Source organism: Diplodia seriata (genome assembly GCF_021436955.1).
Source record: "Diplodia seriata strain FDS-637 chromosome Unknown scaffold_6, whole genome shotgun sequence".
Taxonomy (NCBI): domain Eukaryota; kingdom Fungi; phylum Ascomycota; class Dothideomycetes; order Botryosphaeriales; family Botryosphaeriaceae; genus Diplodia; species Diplodia seriata.
In genome coordinates this window covers 2,816,131-2,833,594 of record NW_027117313.1, presented here as the reverse complement: position 1 = coordinate 2,833,594, position 17,464 = coordinate 2,816,131, and the positions used below count along the sequence as shown (strand labels likewise).

Below are 17,464 nucleotides of genomic sequence, written 5' to 3'. Positions count from 1 at the left end.
TCCCTCAGCAACGCCACACTCCCCGCCCCATAACCGCCCAACGGATCCTGCGCCGCATCCGCATAATTCATATACACGAACCCATCCCCGCCGCCCAGGCCCTCGGCGTAATCCCGCAGCTCCCGCGCCATGCCCATCAACGCCGTCCGCGCGACCGCGAGGTCCCGCGGGCCCGTGGTCACGGCGACGGCGCCGGTCCAGATGATGGCGTTCGGAGTTGAATTTTGTTGGTGGGACGCGTCCGGGAGGCCGAGGACGTTGCCGCCGGTGCGGGCGCTGATGGCGCCGAGGAAGGCGGGGAGGGGCTGGAGGAAGACGGTGGATTGGAAGGATGCCGGGGCGAGGGAGGCGCTGAGGGAGGCGGTGAGCTGGGAGTGCAGGGCGAGGGCGTGCGAGAGGATGCGGGCGTCGTTTTTGAAGGAGAGCGTGGCGCCGGCGTTCCTGATCGGGGTGTGGCGCGTCAGTGTGGGTGGGTGGGTATAAGGGAGGGAGTGGTACTGACCACGTTCCCGACGAGAGCTGCGATTCCGAGGCCGCGTCGGCGAGGGGCATGGCACGCGTCGAGTCGGGCTGCAGGGAAGGGATGCGGTTCAGCCCCGCGAAGCTGGGAGAGTCGCGCTCGCCGTCGGTGTTGACGTGGATGGCGGCGGCGACGGGCGCTCCCGCGTTGATCGAGGCGTTGTACGTGAAAAACGCCACGAGGGCATCGGCGCTGCCCTCCTCGTAGCGGTCGGTGAAGTCGACCAGAACGTCGACCAGCGCCTTTGCGTGCGCGGCGGCGTCCATGAAGCGGATCCCGTACGCCAGGTCCCGGTCCGGCACCGCGTCGACGTCGAACCGCGTCACGACGCCGAACTGCCCGCCGCCCCCCTTCAGCGCGCGCCACAGGTCGCCGTGCTCGTTGTCGCGGGTCGCTTCGACGACGCTGCCGTTCGCCAGCACCACCTCGAACCCCCGCACGCCGTCGCAGGCGAATCCCCGACGCCCCATGAAGTACGTCAGCCCGCCCCCCAGCAGGAACCCGCCCACGCCCACCCCGCCGTCGCGCCCGCCCGCCACCGCGACCCCCCAGCCCTCGCGCAGCGCCGCGTACACGTCCTTCCACCTTCCGCCCGGGCCGATGCTGGCGACGTTCGTCGCGCTGTCGTACGTGGTTGCGTTGAGCGCGCCTAGGTCGATGGTTACGCCGGCGTCGATGTTGTTGGCGCGCGGGTTGGCGCTGTGGCCGCCCGCGCGGATGGCGATGTGCCAGTCGCCGGCGCCGGCGCTGTATTTGGTGGTGGTGTTGGTGGAGGTGTTGAGGAGGGCGGTCAGCGCGGTCGAGACTTCGGCCGTCGTGTGTGGTTGGATGAGGCACCATGGCCGCAGGCGCGTGTTGAGCGCCCACCACGTTTCGATCCGGGCCTCGTAGGAGGGGGAGGTGGGGAGGAGGAGGCGGTCGCGCAGGCCGGCGTGGATGAGGGCGTCGCACTGGGGTTGGTGGTGGTGGGTTAGGGGGGTGGTGGGGAGATGGGGGGGATGGGGGACTCACGGGGGGGAAACCTGTTAGGTTTTTGTTTGGGGTTGTTGTGTCGGCAGTAGCTGCGTTTGTATGCAGCGGTAGGAGTGCAGATGCCAACAGACATATGAGCGTCGAGATTCGCGGCATCTTGTGAAGTGTTTGTGGGACGGAGTGACGGGTGAGCCTGAAGAGAGATGAGATGTCAGCTACGTGAAGAAGCCGAAAGGCTTGGAAAATCCTCTGTTCGTAAAACACTTACGTTTTCTGGCAATTGGCTGAAGATGAGCAATGCAGTGGACTGAGGGTTGGTGATTCTATCTGCCAGTGGAGAAGTGAAGTCGAATATATACCACGGGTTTCCGCACTGATCGCCACATGCTTACTCTGGAGCCTTGGAGGAGGCATATACGACGAAGGATCAGCTTCCTAGATTAAGCTTCGAGGCGGTGTTTGGATGAGGACGCAAGGAGAGCGCAAGTAGAGTGTTGATGTGCACGCAGGGTAAGCGCGCAACTAAAGCGCAACGACAGCGGAACGAGCGCGGACCGAGCACGCAACGAACGCGCAAAACGCGCAACAGGTGCGCTTCAGGACAGAAAACTGCATCATAGCATGAGAAAAATTGCAGCATCGATTCGATAGTATCGTCTGTTTCCCTTCCTTCGCATGTTGTGGTTCTCGGTAGACAGTCTGCGTCTATGCTGATGTGTCACGGGAGCTAATGCCGCAGGCGTCCGTTACATCTGAAATGCTGCATGGCGAGATTTCATAGAGGTTCGTTGACCGCCATCACTTTGGTGTAGAGGTGTGGAGAATTGAAGTGCGGCGGAGCGAGGAGAAAAGTAGTTGCCGTTGAGCGATGCTGGTTGCGGAAAGGTGTCAAACTCTGTTCGTCACTACCCAATTGTCGCGCCTTCCTTTATTCCGAATCTCTCAACAGCCCCTGCCCTATCTTCTTCGCTTTTGCAGGCATCCGCACCTTCAGCAGGAGATCCTCCATCAAACAAACGGCATCCTTTTGTCCTCCCGTTTACCCCATGGCTGAGGTCTCTTCACCCCGCCTGCCGCTCCTCGTGTATTCGTGCTCCTCAGCGATACCAGCGAAACAGAAGGGAATTCTGTGCCTATGGAGCGAATAAAGTCCTGCCTGAAACTAAGGACCGCCACCCTCACCGCAACGCCTTGAACGCTATTCACCAGTGTCTCAAGCAGCTGGAAGAATTCAAGCCAGGAATCGGCGTTCTCCTCGGAAGGCTGACCGAGTATCTCCATGTCCACGATAAGGTACACCTCTGAAAGCCCGGTCAGCCCCTCTCTCAAGACATCCAGCCAATCCGTTTCGCTCTGAGCGCTGGCGACGCGGGGTGCGTTGAAGTTGGCCGACACATGTGAAACCATGCGCTTGCTGTTCAGCTGTACAACCTGGCTTGTCAGCTGCTTCAGCAGATCGATGTGCGCCAACTCATTTGTGGACGGGCTTTGACGGCCTTTCAGTGCCCAAATGACGGGTTTGTCGGCAGCCTGGATGCGGTCCACCATCTCGGTGGCGAGGTCTTTGGTCTGGAAGCGCGTCGGCCCTGCACCTGCAATGGTGATGATCGATGACGACGACGCTGCAGACCATTCCTGGAGTCTCGGCAAGAGTGTGGCTTGGTTCAGTCCAGGTTGTCCCACGCGCCTTTTGCGGACGGCCTGGCAGAACCTGAGGCTCTCGAGAGGATTTGGAAACTGTGAGTGTTTGGTGGCATCCAGGATCTGAGCTACTTGGACTTCATGGATACTCTGCCCCAGACCGGTGAAGCGGGCTTGGTATACGAGGTGATGAGCTGCATATCTGTTAGTCATCCGCACAATAGTTGCAGTCATTCACTTACCGCTGACCATGCCCTCCAGCCGCATGACAACCTGATGGATTTCATTGATCTTCATATGAGACAGGGTGTTCGCCATTTCGTCCATCCTACGCGATTTCTCGTCTATTTTGTCCCGGAGATCTTGGAAGCGAAGTTTGTACGGATTCTTGAAGGCATTCCAAGCGTGCTTCCACGGGCTTGCTTCGTACCATTCCAGGCTTCGCATCAGGAAGTTGATGACCTCGACATACAGCGATTCCGCTGCATCTTTCATCCAGCTCGTCTCGAAAGTCAGGAGCTGCAATTTGACCCTGGGCAGGGCATCTGCAATCCTGGACACAGCCTTGGCCAGCTCCGCTGTCGTTTCCTCGTGGTTCAGGACAAGCTTCGCGTCGTTAGCCTCAACATCTTTCTGCAGGCACGCTCATGCTTACCACGAAGAGGAATTTTAGGGTTCCCCAAGCCAAAGAGACGTATTCCGGATGGTGTTGGGCCATGACGTCAATTATTTGGCCGTAATACATGATTCTGGTCGAGAGGCCTCCTAGCCACTTGCGGACTCTGGATCCCTCGGTCTTTTGGGCATATTTCGACTGTGCTTCTGTAACCGTTTCCAGGACATCTTCAATATTGTACATGCTCTTCAGTAAGCTCTGTCTCGCCCAATTACCGGAATGTTTCTTTTGAAGAAGCTCGACAGCCTTGTTGTATGCATCGCGCGACGCACCCTTGGTTGGGGCTGCAGAAACATGTGGGCTTGGCTCCATGACTTCGGAGATGTTTGCGTCTTTGTCGGCTTGAGATGACATTTTAAGAGAAAAGCGACAGAGAAACTCGATCTCTGAGATAGCAACGACGAGGCTGAGCGCTTACTCAGGCGGGGGCGGTTTGTGTCACGTCGCTCCGCCACCTCAGCCGGCAGACCCCCGCCCCGGCCTCGCGTCTTGAGCTGAACTTCAACCTGTCCTGCCTTGCCACACACTCATTCATCTCGACTCATAGCACTAGCAGGAGCAGCTACGCGGCTATAGGTACGGTGCATACCAGCGCGAGAAACAGTACGGTCTGATGGTAAACACCTTGCTCGCTTGACAGATCGGTTGCTCCGTTTTCGACCTTCTAACCATGTATCGGGATCGAGATCGAGCAAGAGATCGAGCAGAATATATAGCAGGATTTGAACAAAGACATAGTCACATTTCGGATGGACTAATGCCACTATCTCCGCGGTTAAGACGTTACATGACGATGCCTGCGCCAGGAATACGATATCCAGAAATCCCAGCAGAGGAGAGTAGACAGGAATTACCGTCGACTGTGGAAACGGAAGCCACTCCAGAAACTGACCTCACAATCTCTCAGGACTACACGGGCGGATATGATGAGCACGAAAAGTATCTTCTCAGTGCAGCTTCTATGGAAGAATCACAAAACACGAAGAAACGAAAGACGCTAGAAAATTTTGCCCGCCCGTCAACAGTTGCTGAAGTGCGTAGCGGACGCGAACACAGTTTTGACAAAAGTATGGACACCATCGTATGTCTCAGAACTACTGACTGACTTTTTGAAAGAACCACCGGGCTTTACCAATACTAGCATGGAGCGAGGTGGCTTGCAAGGCCTGTCTATGCTCAGTGCGACCCAGGCAGATGTTACGAACCTTCGCAAGCGGAAATACAGAGCTACGCCTCTGTCTCAGATCAGGGAGCCATCTCTTCCTGCGGTTGGACAACACTCTCCTGAAAACGGATCACCACCAGACGACTCTAGAGATCTATTGCACAAGACCCCTGAGTCTCAGCTAACGGTTGAGTCATTGCTACATGAGCTTGAAACGCTCAAGAAAGAAAACCTGCTTCTGCAGATGCGAGTCCGTCCCGAAGTTGGAAAGCCTGTAGAATCTTCTTCCAATCCGTGGATCATGGTTCATAGGCTTCAAACCACCTTCTACTTCGACGCGCCACAGTGGAAACAAATCCAGAACGGCAACTGGAGTCTGGAAAGCCGGGAGCCTATTTTCAACTTCGAAATCTTCCTAGAGAAACAAAAACTCGGAGGAGTATCTTTCGTAGTCATCTTGAACTACGATGACCCCTTTGGTACTCGCCACCGAAAACACACTGCCGACCAGCATGAAGACGGAAATGCCGAAGAGCCATTCCAAATACCGTCAGAGACCACGACCCGACCCTTGTACGTCTCGATACAGTTCTTGTGTGAGATTCTTGCTATGGCGTGGAGCAACCTGATCCAAACGGAAAAAGTTTTGAAGCAATCCTGTGATCCCGAAGGTGGGAGAGAGAACGACGGCCATTCAGATGTGTGGTCGGACGTAGATTCTCCAGTATACGACCATTTCCCCCAGGACCAGCGCTCTCTTGAGAATGCGGAAGTCTTCTTCTACCATTTCCAGACTTTGATCTGGGAGAAGATCTCAGCGATGGAGGCGAGCAATGAAAAGTCACGTCTCAATCTACTGATGCGATTTGTCGGACATCATTTCAGGGATGAATACCAAGATGCCGAGAGCCTCTTCGAGAACGGCTTGGTCAGTAGCAAGTACGCCAAATACTTGTCGGGTCCAGAGAGTGTCCTTGTTGCCCGTGAAAACGGCAATGACATCGGCTATCTTCAAAAAACCTTCTTCCGCAATGTGGCCGGGACGTCCTGGAGCGCCAATGCCATGAGCTTGGCTTTCGATGGCAAGTTCAAGGCATCAGACAAACGTCTCAAAATCAACGTCGAGGATACGCCAAGGAGGATATCATCTCTGGATTTCTATCCTCTGGAATATGCAGATCCGCACGTCGCCCAAACTCTGGAAGCGCGAGGCCGCAAGTTTTGGGCATGCCGGAAATCTGCATACGTCTCGTATACTGGATTGGACATGAACAAAGAGACGACTTATGTGAGTGTGGTCTGACAAATGGTTAAATATCACCAGCTGACAAGTCGCAGGATGACACTCGTTTTGTCATCGATGTTCGCACTTACCACAACATGCATGGAGGCATTTTTGCGGCTTCTGGGGTGTCCTCGGGACGCCCCACGCTGGACAACACCACCTTTGATCGTGAAGAGCCACCAGATGATGGGACTTTTGTTTACCTGGTACCAGCAAGTATCTACGGGTTTGAAATGCAGGAGAAAAAATGGGGTAAGTCTTGTTCGATTATGGACACAACTTGTCAATGGCCTCTTCAGCCGTGGTACGAGTGTAGAACATATCGAGTTCTGATAAATATTCAGTGAACCTCCAAGTCGACAACATCAATCAACTTGAATGGGATACCGAAGCTTTCGAAAGCCTTGCCATTGATGAGGAAAGCAAGGAGCTGATCAATGCACTGGTCAACAACAAAATCACCGCAGACAAAGCAACAGATATGGTTCGAGGCAAAGGGAATGGCTTGATCATTCTCCTGCACGGCGGACCTGGCACTGGGAAGACATTGACCGCGGAAAGCGTAGCCGAGATTGCGAAGAAGCCCCTATATCGCGTCACATGCGGTGACATCGGGACAGAGCCTCGGGAGGTCGAGAAGTACCTCCAAAAAGTGTTTCATCTGGGGAAAATTTGTGATTGTGTCGTCTTGCTGGATGAAGCCGACGTCTTCCTCGAACAACGCACTCTTTCAGATTTGTCCCGCAACGCCCTCGTTTCCGTATTCCTTCGCACGTTGGAATACTACGATGGCATCCTCATCCTCACAAGCAACCGTGTGGGAACCTTTGACGAGGCTTTCAAATCCCGCATCCAGCTCGCTCTGCACTACCCCAATCTCACGTCATCTCAACGCAAACAGATCTGGAAGAACTTCGTCCATCGGCTTGACTCACTCGGGGAAGATGTCGACATTGACACCATACTCGCCAGCATCAAGAAGCTTGCCAAATACGAGATGAACGGCCGTCAGATCCGCAACGCCATTACCACCGCCCGCCAGCTGGCGCTCTTCAAGAAGGAAACGTTGACCACCAAACACCTGGACCACTCAATCAGGGTCTCGGGAAAATTTGATCAGTACCTTGATGAGGTGCATGATCAGATCAAGGACGATGATATGGCACGGCAGAACGCCATTCGCTGAATTTGCTTTTCTTAATTAGGTTTCGAGGCGCAGTTCGGGCTCTGTCACCTTGTGTTTTCTCTCGTATGTCCAGTTCCCCTCGTTCAGTTAGTTCTCTTTCGGATTTTGGCGCAATTCTCTTTTGGTAACGTCTGCTTGTTCTGTTCCTTGGTTGTTCGAAGCTGCATCATGTCTCGCTGCTCTCCGCCTTTCCCGGCGCCATCGTATGTACAAATGCAAGGCTGCAGTTCTGCAATGAATCTGAAGAACCATGAGCATCGGCGTTGATTCGTGGGATTCGTCGTCGTCGTCGTCCGTTTGAAAGCGAAGCTGGCGGTGAGGCAAGAGAGCATTGACGACTGTGCGCTGCTGGCCTGAAGGGCGGCATATGTGGCACCAAGCCCGTCGGAGACGTAACCGGGGCATGTTACTGCATCGTCTCGGTGTGTATGTGGCAGCTGACGGGACATTGCGACGGGGTGTTAGCGAGTCGTAGTTACGGTGTGGTGGAAGTGCTACTTCACCGCCTAGCTCGGACTAATATGGAGAGGGGTTGATGCATTAGCTTTGCGCTCTAGCCAAGTGCGGCAAGTATCCCATGTCGGCACCTGACGACGACGACGACAACGACAGCCTGCGGCTTCTTGCAGCGAGCACCATCCACCGAACGTTGTTACCGAGGTCGGCACACTGAACATTCGCTCGTGTCATTTGCGTATGAAGCCCAGCAGATTGCCGCCCTTTTACCCTGAGTTTCGCTATACGCCCTAGCGCCAGCGAAGGTTTGACTAAACCACTTAGCCTTCGTATCTGATAGCCACATTCGACAACGCGAGGGTGCGGCTCAACGGTGAGCCACGAGATTAGCTCGCAGCCGCGGTGCGCAATACGAATGCTGAACGTACGATGCAGATGTGTCAAACCTTAAACTGACTATTAGCGGGGTTCACCAAAACATCTGAGCAGTTGCAGTGTTGCAGTGTTGCTCGGCCTCTACAGTATTTTCCATCTCAGCAACTGCGTCCATTTGACACTCACTCGATGCTAGTAGCAATGGTAGGTCAAGCTTGCAGTGATCCAACGCAATGTCAATGTTTTCGTCTATGGAGTAGGTACGTGAACGCGGACAGAGAGCAACTGAATCGCAAGCCGCAACCTACATCCGCCCCAACCACCACCACTACTACTACCACCGCCGCCGCCCAGAGACTAACCCACCCATCTCGTGTTCTCGAACACCGCGGCAGCATCTAGCGCCAACCTTCACCACTCGCGCACACCACGGCATCTGCCACACCCACACACCCTCCCTCCTCCCAAGCCCACCCAACACCAGCTATAAAAACCCCCACAAACCCACCTCATCCCCACTCCACCACCAACCCACAACGCCCACCAGCAATCAAACCACCTCCCCTCACACCAACCACCAAACCCAAAAAAAGAAACCAAAGAATCCAAAAACCCAAAAATGCGTCTCGACCTCACCCTCCTCGCCTGCACGCTCGGCCTCGCCGCGGGCAGCGCGTCGGCCCAGCACGTCCAGTTCATCTCGTACGACGCGCTGCGCCGCAACACGGTCCCCTGCTCGCGCAAGATCCCCGGCCAGCCCGACAACTGCCTCAAGCCGGGCACCCCCGCCAACGCGTACACGCGCGGGTGTAGTGTTATTACCAGGTGTGCTAGGACGGGGAATTAATCTTTTTGGTCAATCTTGGAAGGATGGTAAGTGGGTTGTTCGCGGTGAGGGGTACCCGGGTGGTGCTGTGCTAACTGGTTGTGCAGGCTTTTGGAGGTTGGACGGGTGGACTGCGGGTGGCGGAAAAGGGGGGGTTTTTCTTCTTGGTGGAGTGGATCGGCTTTTTTTCTTTCGTGGCACCCCGTTCTCCTCCGTTGTCCGGATGAGGCGCGGCGGAGAGACAAGTTTGTTGGTTGTTGATATGAATGGATTCCGCTTGGCCAATGTGCGTGCTTTTACCCGGAGAGTTGGTGGTTGTGATGTTCGGATCACCGTGTTTCGTCGTGAGTGCGGAGAAAGCGGGCCTTTGCCTTTTCACACACCTACAAAACAGAGGTATCTCTATCGTAGTTTGAGAAGCTGATATCCTGCGCTGAAGTTCTTACCAATTTATCGACGCGGAGTACTGCTCTCGTCGTAGAGGATGGATGTGATCCACTCCTCTAGGGGTAAGTCGTCGGGGCTGTCTGATCCATCGCAGTTCCGGCAATCCAAGTTTATGACGAGTCCAGCGCCAGTATCTGTACACAATGCTGAAAAGCTTTCGAAACTGATGATTTGATGCAGCAGTACGTATAGATGATGAGGAGTGGAATACATATGCGGGGAATGACGTCTGGAATCTGCCCGGTGGCAAGGGGAGACGACCAGTTATGAAGGAGATTGTAACAGTTTTCTGAGTTGTCATTCAGTTGTGAGGCTATGCGCCTTGCACGTTGATTTGGTAGGCAGAACTGTGATGCTCGGATTTATATCACGATTGAAGTCACTTCGTCCCTGCGCCTGGCGTTTGCCCCACAGCCATGTGACGGCGCTGATGGAAGCAAGTCAAGCGCGTTCCCTAACGACGAGACGATCCGATGTCCGGACATCTAGCAGCGGGTCATCGTATGAATCTCAGTTTTCGGCCGCCGTGACATTTCGGGGAAGTGACGTACACGTTGGCCGCGTGCAGGTGGAAAGCGCTGATCGCCCGGCAAAGCTCGATCCCTCACGTCCACGAGAGCAAGTACAGCCAAAGGCTCATTGAATCCGTCCAAAATGAAGTAGCAGGCTATGTTGGGATTGAGTTTTTGCAAAGTCCAAAATGACTCCGTTCCGAGCGTATGGGGCTATTCCTTTGCCACGTTCTTGTACACAAACATCCCAATTTGGAGGAATATTTGTGTATCTCCACCATCATTATGCTGCTGAAGCTATCATGTGAGAGGGGAAAGATTGGTCGTACCACTTTGTAAGTCAAAATGCGCTTGTTTATACCACTACGCTGCGTCGATACTGGTCACGCATAGTGGAAGCTTCACATCGCTCTCCGATATGAGACCAATCACTGGTGCCGGCCATGATCGTAGACTCACCATTGTAACACAAACTTTGGTATTTACCAAGCACAAGAGAATGACCTCGGCGATATCCACCATGGCTCCACTGGCGCTCACAGGAAATGATGATGCATGAGCCTGTGCTCAATAAACACTGATGAACACCAGCATTTCTACGTACTGGACCAATGCATTAACCACTGCTTATTGTGTAGAAATAGATGGAGAGTTTTGGCTCAGCTCAGAATGCTTAATCCACGGAGGCGGGAGCGGAAAAAGTGAGTCTTGTTTCCTTCGAACTGCATCAAAGCTGAAAGGAATTCATTTGTGTAGTAAATAGTTCCACAGACCTCTGCTTATAACCGCCGATTTTCACTCCGCTACCGTGTGACACCGACAGATGATGCCTTCGCTTGTGCACAAGCAGCTAATTGTTGTGGTCACGAGGTGATGCGGTGGTAGGGTAAGGGGTGGAAGTAATAGTCAATTGACCATGCGGCTTCTTAAGGGGGGGTTTCGAGGACGGCTTACCATATATATATCGATAGAAAGGGTATAGGTTCAGGTAACGGTGCTGAGGTGGTAGTAGTGGTTGACACAGGTGGTGGTGACATACATATACTTCATTTTGCAGTGGCGTTACTTCGTGAATGTAATCATTGTTGTCCTCTGGGAAGCTGGAGGCGGTGACAACTATGTGTAGTTGTGGATCACTGATTGGGCTCTACAACGACGACGCAAAGGCCGACAGCCAGTCTTTTGATACTGGCTTTCCTTGATTGAAGTCAAGTGCTCTTCGTTCGAAACCACTGAGCCGGAGAGAATCAGGATAGCGCTGTTGGAGAAGTAAAGCCTTGATCATTAGCCCTGACACATGACGGCTCCGCGTCACACGCTCGGAGGCCGTGAAGAACCGGGCTGCAAAGTCCACGTTTCAAGTCTTGTCACAGTTTCCAGGTTGGCAATGGACGACTTCGGAGTCTCAAGATTGAGAAATCATAATGGGGAGTTTGGAAAGCTTACTGGCGCGCTTTTGGCAGTGTTCAAACTACTTACGCCTTCCATTTACTGCGGATTACGACAGGGCTGATTTACGTAAATCACTGAGAAATAATGGTGGGCGGCGGCACTGTGTTGTGCTGGTGTTTAGCATCATCATATGCTTCTGCCCAAGCAGCCCCAGGGCAGCATGGGAATTCGGTTTTGGGCTCGTATGGATTTACCAGGGAAAGTTATGTGAGATGACAAGCCAGCGCCCAGTGGCTTCTCATCATTATCTTCAATCAGTGGTATCATTTCCAGAAACCACTGAATCTGCTTGTGTGTTCACGCAGACTCAAACCCATCAGGCTGGCGTGGCTTTAAATCGTACGCATCGCAACTGGGCAGCACGGGCTTCGCAGTGGAAAGGCGAAAGACACGCGACCTCCATACAACCGTGAAGCCGCACATGCCTACATCACATGCATACAACTTGCGTCCATGAACGCTCCTGGGACCATGCAGTGCATGGCAATCCCCGTGCGCTTCTGGCCACATGAGCTCACCGTTGTGAAGTGGGCGAATATCTCACGGATACAAAAGCTTCAGGTCCTTCTTGAACAGACGTGCCTCATCAACAAGCTTTCGTCAGCTCCTCGATCGGTTGTCATCTCGAGTACTTTGGAAGCGTAACGCGACAATACCGACTGTGTGTCCTTGGAGCCGTTGGTTGGCTCATGCATATGACTTGCCTGTCGTTGCGCGCTCTGGAGAACCTGTGCGATGAAGCATACCAGACTTCAGCATTGCTCGGGGTTCTTGGAGATCAGCAGTTATTGTATATGCTGCAGTTCCGCAACATGAGTATGATGAAGTGTTGCGTCATGGTTGGCGGATAACGTCCTTGTTGGCTGATCGGTCTCTTCAACGCGACGAAGGGGAGTGTGCGCGGAGGACAGAAGAAGACAAGGGAGTGAGGGCTTTGCAGGGAGTGCAAGTGTCGACGAGGACCTGTGTACAGATGAAGTCATGCCCATATACCGGTCCTCGATGAGCACGAGAGTAAACACGCCATCAGCTTACCCTTTTGGGTCATGGCAGGACCCGAGTATGCGGGAAGCCGCAGATGACGGCGATCTCTGGGCCATCAACAAGCTTTTCTTAGCTACAGCGGGTTGCCTGATTCCTCAGCTCATACTTGCATCCTGGGGGGCATGACCTTGTGATGGGTGGATCCTGGCAGATCTCCATCGTTCCATTACCCGTTTTTTATTCCGAGTTCGGACTGTTATGATCCACTCGTAAATTGCCCAGTCTGGAAGCTGTCATTCCACCACCAGTGATGAAGTCGTTGAATATTGTGTGCGCCTCTCAGCTCTGGAATATAACCAGACAATGCTGTCAAGCTCTGGCCAATTGCTCGGCGAACATCTTAGTAGCGACCGAATATATTGCTCCTGTGTCGGTGTGTCGTTTCTTCCGCAATAAACAATTCGACAGAGCTGGCTGTTATTTTTTAGTCTTTCAGCGAGCCGCTCGCGAATACGAATCAGTGCTGGAAACTCGGATCAGCCTTGATTTCAGCTTCAGACAATCAGAACACCAAAGCGGCCGGCTCCGAAATTCAAGGGCGTCAGCTGAGGGGATGCTGGAGGGTTGAGAGACGGACACGCAGTCCATCGGCGATTCACTCTGTGTAAAACAATGCAGTCGAGGGTGGTGGGCGGGCGAAGAAATAAAAGAAATATTCAGAAAGATCTCGCCACATTTCGAAGGGGCTTACGTCATCAGGGATGAGTAAGTAACGGCGTGACTGAAGAAGCCGGGTGAGGACGGACATCTGGGATTACGGACATCTGGATTACGGCCGGCATCGAGTTAAGATGTGCACATATTCGCCCGTTCCCGCCCGGTGTGGCTTGAGATCTCGTGATGTGGGAGGATCCCGGAGCACAGAAGCGAGAGATCTGGCCACAACGGCCGTTAAAAGGCGCCCGTTCGGGGGCAGATCTCCCACGCTGTTGCATCTGCGAAAGAGCTTGGGAGGTCGGCAGACACGCGGGAGCCACGCGCGCGACGTATCCGGGAAATTTGGGAGTGTGGAGTGCAGCGCGACCCAGCAGGACCCCGGACGGCCTGATCGCCCCCCCGGCTGTGGCTCAGCCCTGCCCGCTCTTTCCCAGCCCGGATAGCTAAGCGAACCCGGGCCCTCGAACGGCTCACTATGACGGCGCGCGCTCATGTGCCTTTTCAGGGTCCTGCCGATACAGGAAGGGCCCGGCCCGGCGACTTCTCACGCGACGGTTGCGTGCATCACTGGGTCATAGGACCTGGGGTGATGTGCCCGGGCTGTGGCGGTGCGATCGTCTCGCGACCCAATGAGGATTTATGCAGTATACGGGAGAATGGGGAATATCAGCTTTGGGTCGCTCCCACGCGTCCACCCTCCCCCGAATGGCCATGACACATTAGCGACCAGCCATGGACCGCGACCCCAATCCCGACGACCAATGGTTCCCCGACGACTGGCACCACCACCCCTTCCCGCACCTTCCCCTGGCCAACTCCCACGGCTTCGACATTGACTTTCGCTGGGGAAGTACTTGGCTCGATGATCAAGGTGTGGCTGCTGAGACTGCCTCTCCAGATGTCCCAATGACCAATTGGCAGTCCTTGCAAGAGGTACCACCCCCATCCAACAAGCTGATGGACTACTGACGCCGACTCCCCAGAAAAACTCCCAGCTCGACGCTGAGATTGCCTCCACCGCAATCAACCCGCACCCTGCCCCCCATCACCCCCAGCCGCCCCATCACCACCAACACCCGCCCGACCAGCCCAATCCCGGCGAGCAATCGCACTCGAACAAGAGACGGAGCCAACGCCAGCGCCCGGCCGCCATCGAGACTAGCAGTAGTAGCACGCAACAATCCGTCCCGCAGCCCAAGAAGAGCGGCAAAGCCACTACTACCTCTACTCGCGCCGACCGCCGCCGCAGCACACACTCCCAGCAGCAGCAACAGCGCCCCGGCTCGGCCGCGACGAGCGGCTCGACGACACCCTCTGCGAGCCAGCACCCCTACCACCGCCCGACGCACAGCAGCTCCCGCCATCACCACCACTACCAGAGCAGCCGCAGCAGCTTCTCCGACGCCACCCTACCCAATACCACCGCCTCCACCACCGCAACCACCACCGCCCTCTCCACCCCCACTTTCCTCCACCACCAACCCCCTCCGCCGGCGGAGGAGAGACAACAGCCCGACCATGGCGGCGGCGGCGGCGGCGGCGGCGGGGGAGGCAGCAGCAGCAGCGGACGCGGTGGCACCCAGCCCACCCTCCCCGCCCACAAGATCGAAGTTTCCCTCTCCTCGCCCTCCGCGCGGGTCCCGCACAAAGCGGTCGAGAAAAAGTACCGCGAGGGGATCAAAGCCATGTTCCGACGACTCGGGGCCGCCATCCCGGGGCTCCCCAACACGCCGCCGTACGGCACCAACACCGCCATCAACGCCGACGCCAACGATTCGGACAACAACAACGCGTCGTCCATGCCCGCGTTCCTGCAGCACGAGGGCGTCGGTGGCAGCGAGGGCGTCGCGCGCCCCCCGCAGCGCCCGACCAAGGCCGGCATCATCTCGCGCGCCATCGAGTACATTCACCGGTTGGAAGCGGAGGTGGCGGAGGAGAGGGGGCGGAGGGAGGGGGCGGAGCGCGAGGCGGCGGAGTTGAGGGGGGAGGTGGAGGCGTTGAGGAGGGAGGTCGGGTTGTGGAGGGGGGTGGGGGCGGACATGTTTGAGGCGTATGGGGAGGGGGCGGGGGAGGGGCTCGGGTGAGGGCGAGGGCGACGACGATGGTGGTGGTGGTGGTGGTGGGGGGTTCTGGGTGGTGAGTTTTGTTTCTGTTCCTTCCTTCCCCAGCCAGATTTGGTTGTACATACCTTACTTTGGTGAGCGGGCTTGCTTGCTTGCTTGCTTGCTTGCTTGCTTCGGTCGGCTGCTTTGCTGGTGCCCTCTTTTACCCCCCCTTTTGTCTCCGCTGAACACTTTGCAGGACCCCCCCCCCCCCCACACCCCGCCGAGGATTAACGAGAAGCGGTGCTCTTACGTATCGAGGTGTCTCTCCGGTCGAAATGGGTCGTCGAGTGTGGCTTCAGCCTCCTGCTGAGTTATATTCGTACAGGTTGATAAGAGGCGGGACGCCTGGGACAAACGGGGGGGAATATAGGTTCTGCGGATTCACGACGGCCGGAATTCTGTGTGTCTGCGAGATCTCTGTGCTACGCGTGCGATGCGGGAACGAACTGCTGCAGGTGAAACAGATTTGTCCAAAGGAGACGCTCTCGCAGGGAGTTTTGGGTACATTACACGAACGCCGTGGTCGATGCTCTGGGCCATCCATGTGCGCGAACCGGAAAGACTATGAGACGTCAGCGCTCGTTATTATGCTTTTCCTTTCTACGGCCTCATTATAGAACCTTGTCTCACAAGAAAGATTGACATACAATAGATATTATGCTGACGGGCTTGCTTCAATGATTGATCCCTTCGAGACAGTTCACCAAAGCTTCGGATTAGAGAAGCCGTGCAGTACAAGACAATGTCGATGGGGTCGTCGGACACTGGTAAGCTAAACACAAGCTTTACATAGTAATTTATAGCAGTTGGGGCACCGAGGCACTGACAGACCAAGCCCTCCCGTGCCTTGGGACTCTCGCTTGCCGAGCCCCTGCGGTTGCGTCACGAGTCCTTGACATCAATGCTATGTTAGTAGGTCCGACCTGGTGGAAATCCAAATGCGCGCTTGAGAAATCATCCATCCAGCCGACGGACCGCAACAGAAGGAGATATGTTGACATGTAACCAGGAGCCTGCATTCCTTCTAATAATTTTACATAAGCGTCGCACTGTGTCCGTAGATCTGCTTCTTGCGCAGGTGGACTGGCGTCTCGCCCTGGGGCGTGCCGGGAATCGTCTTCTCCAGCTTCTGCACGGCTTGTCAGCAACAGTGCTCAGATGATGCAAGGGTGCAGTCGTATCCGGGCCAACGCGGGGATGCGCGCCGATGGAGAAACGCACCAAGTTGTCGAAGACACACTTGTTCAGCGAGCGCTCGGGCCGGCGGCATTGCCAGAGCTGCTGGTTGTTTTGCTCGAGGCACTGCCAGTGGAAGCGGAACTCCTTGAGGCAGTGCTTGTTGATGTCCTCCAGCCTGTTGCACGATGCTCGTCAGCCCCGGGCGTCCAGCCAGCCATCCTCAGAGCTGCTCGAATCCGGTCCTGCTCGTCTCGGGTCGCTTACACGCTGGTGGCGCATCTGGTCACCTTCCGGCCCTCCTTCATGCAGTCCATCTCGCCGGTGCCGTGGGCCTCGGTCTTGCACATCATGTAGTCGTCATTGTAGGGCTTGCAGCGGGCGCCGATGAAGAAAGAGGCGGACAGAAGCGGGGCAGAGCTGGAACCGATCTCCTTGACCTTGGGGATGTGGTCGGGCAGCGGGGTGGTGTCGACCAGCACCTGCTGGTTGAATCTGCGGAGCGCAAGGTCAGCCCGGCTGCAGAGGGCCAATGGGCCGCGGACGGAGCGGGAGGGACAATGGCGACATGAATCCGGGACCAGCTCACCTGGCTTCGCGGGCGGCCATGTTGGCGGAGGGGTGGGTATCTGGGTAATGCGGAATGGAGGTCAGGTTATTGGAGCGGAACGTCGACCTGAGCTCGGCGCGACCCCGGCTTTTACCGACGGCCGGCGCGACGAGCTTGAGCACCACGCGAACCTTCACGCCCAAGGTCAACATCACCCGCAACGCCATGCACAAACACCGCTAATTTTCCCCACCCCCGCCGTCCCGTCCCGAGCTGTGTCGCCGCTTCCATCGACCTTCGCTCTTTGTCGCGCCCACGCCCACGGCGCCTTTGTCTCCCGTGTCAGCACCCGCGCGCTGCCCTCGCCCGTCCTTCACGCACATTTTATCCTCCATTGCCCGCCCGTCGCGCGCTCTTCT

General features: G+C 55.7%; 4 protein-coding genes across 4 annotated transcripts; 2 read left to right on the top strand and 2 right to left on the bottom strand.

Moving 5' to 3' along the window:
* Positions 1–2,589: 2,589 nt before the first annotated feature.
* On the bottom strand, positions 2,590–4,163 carry SLS55_006719 (uncharacterized protein; the record flags this gene model as incomplete). The annotated part of the gene is made up of 4 exons (XM_066778148.1): positions 2,590–2,625; positions 2,699–3,327; positions 3,376–3,766; positions 3,789–4,163. 4 exons carry the CDS (start codon positions 4,161–4,163, stop codon positions 2,590–2,592), a joined length of 1,431 nt encoding a protein of 476 aa, XP_066632243.1.
* Positions 4,164–4,951: 788 nt separating this feature from the next.
* SLS55_006718 (uncharacterized protein) lies at positions 4,952–7,445 on the top strand (the record flags this gene model as incomplete). The annotated part of the gene is made up of 3 exons (XM_066778147.1): positions 4,952–6,262; positions 6,313–6,511; positions 6,604–7,445. 3 exons carry the CDS (start codon positions 4,952–4,954, stop codon positions 7,443–7,445), a joined length of 2,352 nt encoding a protein of 783 aa, XP_066632242.1.
* A 6,631-nt stretch (positions 7,446–14,076) lies between these two features.
* Positions 14,077–15,298, top strand: TYE7 (Ty-mediated expression protein; the record flags this gene model as incomplete). The annotated part of the gene is made up of 2 exons (XM_066778146.1): positions 14,077–14,085; positions 14,210–15,298. The coding sequence occupies 2 exons, from the start codon at positions 14,077–14,079 to the stop codon at positions 15,296–15,298; spliced, it is 1,098 nt and encodes a 365-aa protein (XP_066632241.1).
* Positions 15,299–16,352: 1,054 nt separating this feature from the next.
* On the bottom strand, positions 16,353–17,104 carry NdufA8 (ndufa8, NADH-ubiquinone oxidoreductase complex I 19kd subunit; the record flags this gene model as incomplete). Its single annotated transcript, XM_066778145.1, has 4 exons — positions 16,353–16,448; positions 16,541–16,673; positions 16,763–16,990; positions 17,085–17,104. The coding sequence occupies 4 exons, from the start codon at positions 17,102–17,104 to the stop codon at positions 16,353–16,355; spliced, it is 477 nt and encodes a 158-aa protein (XP_066632240.1).
* Positions 17,105–17,464: the final 360 nt, after the last annotated feature.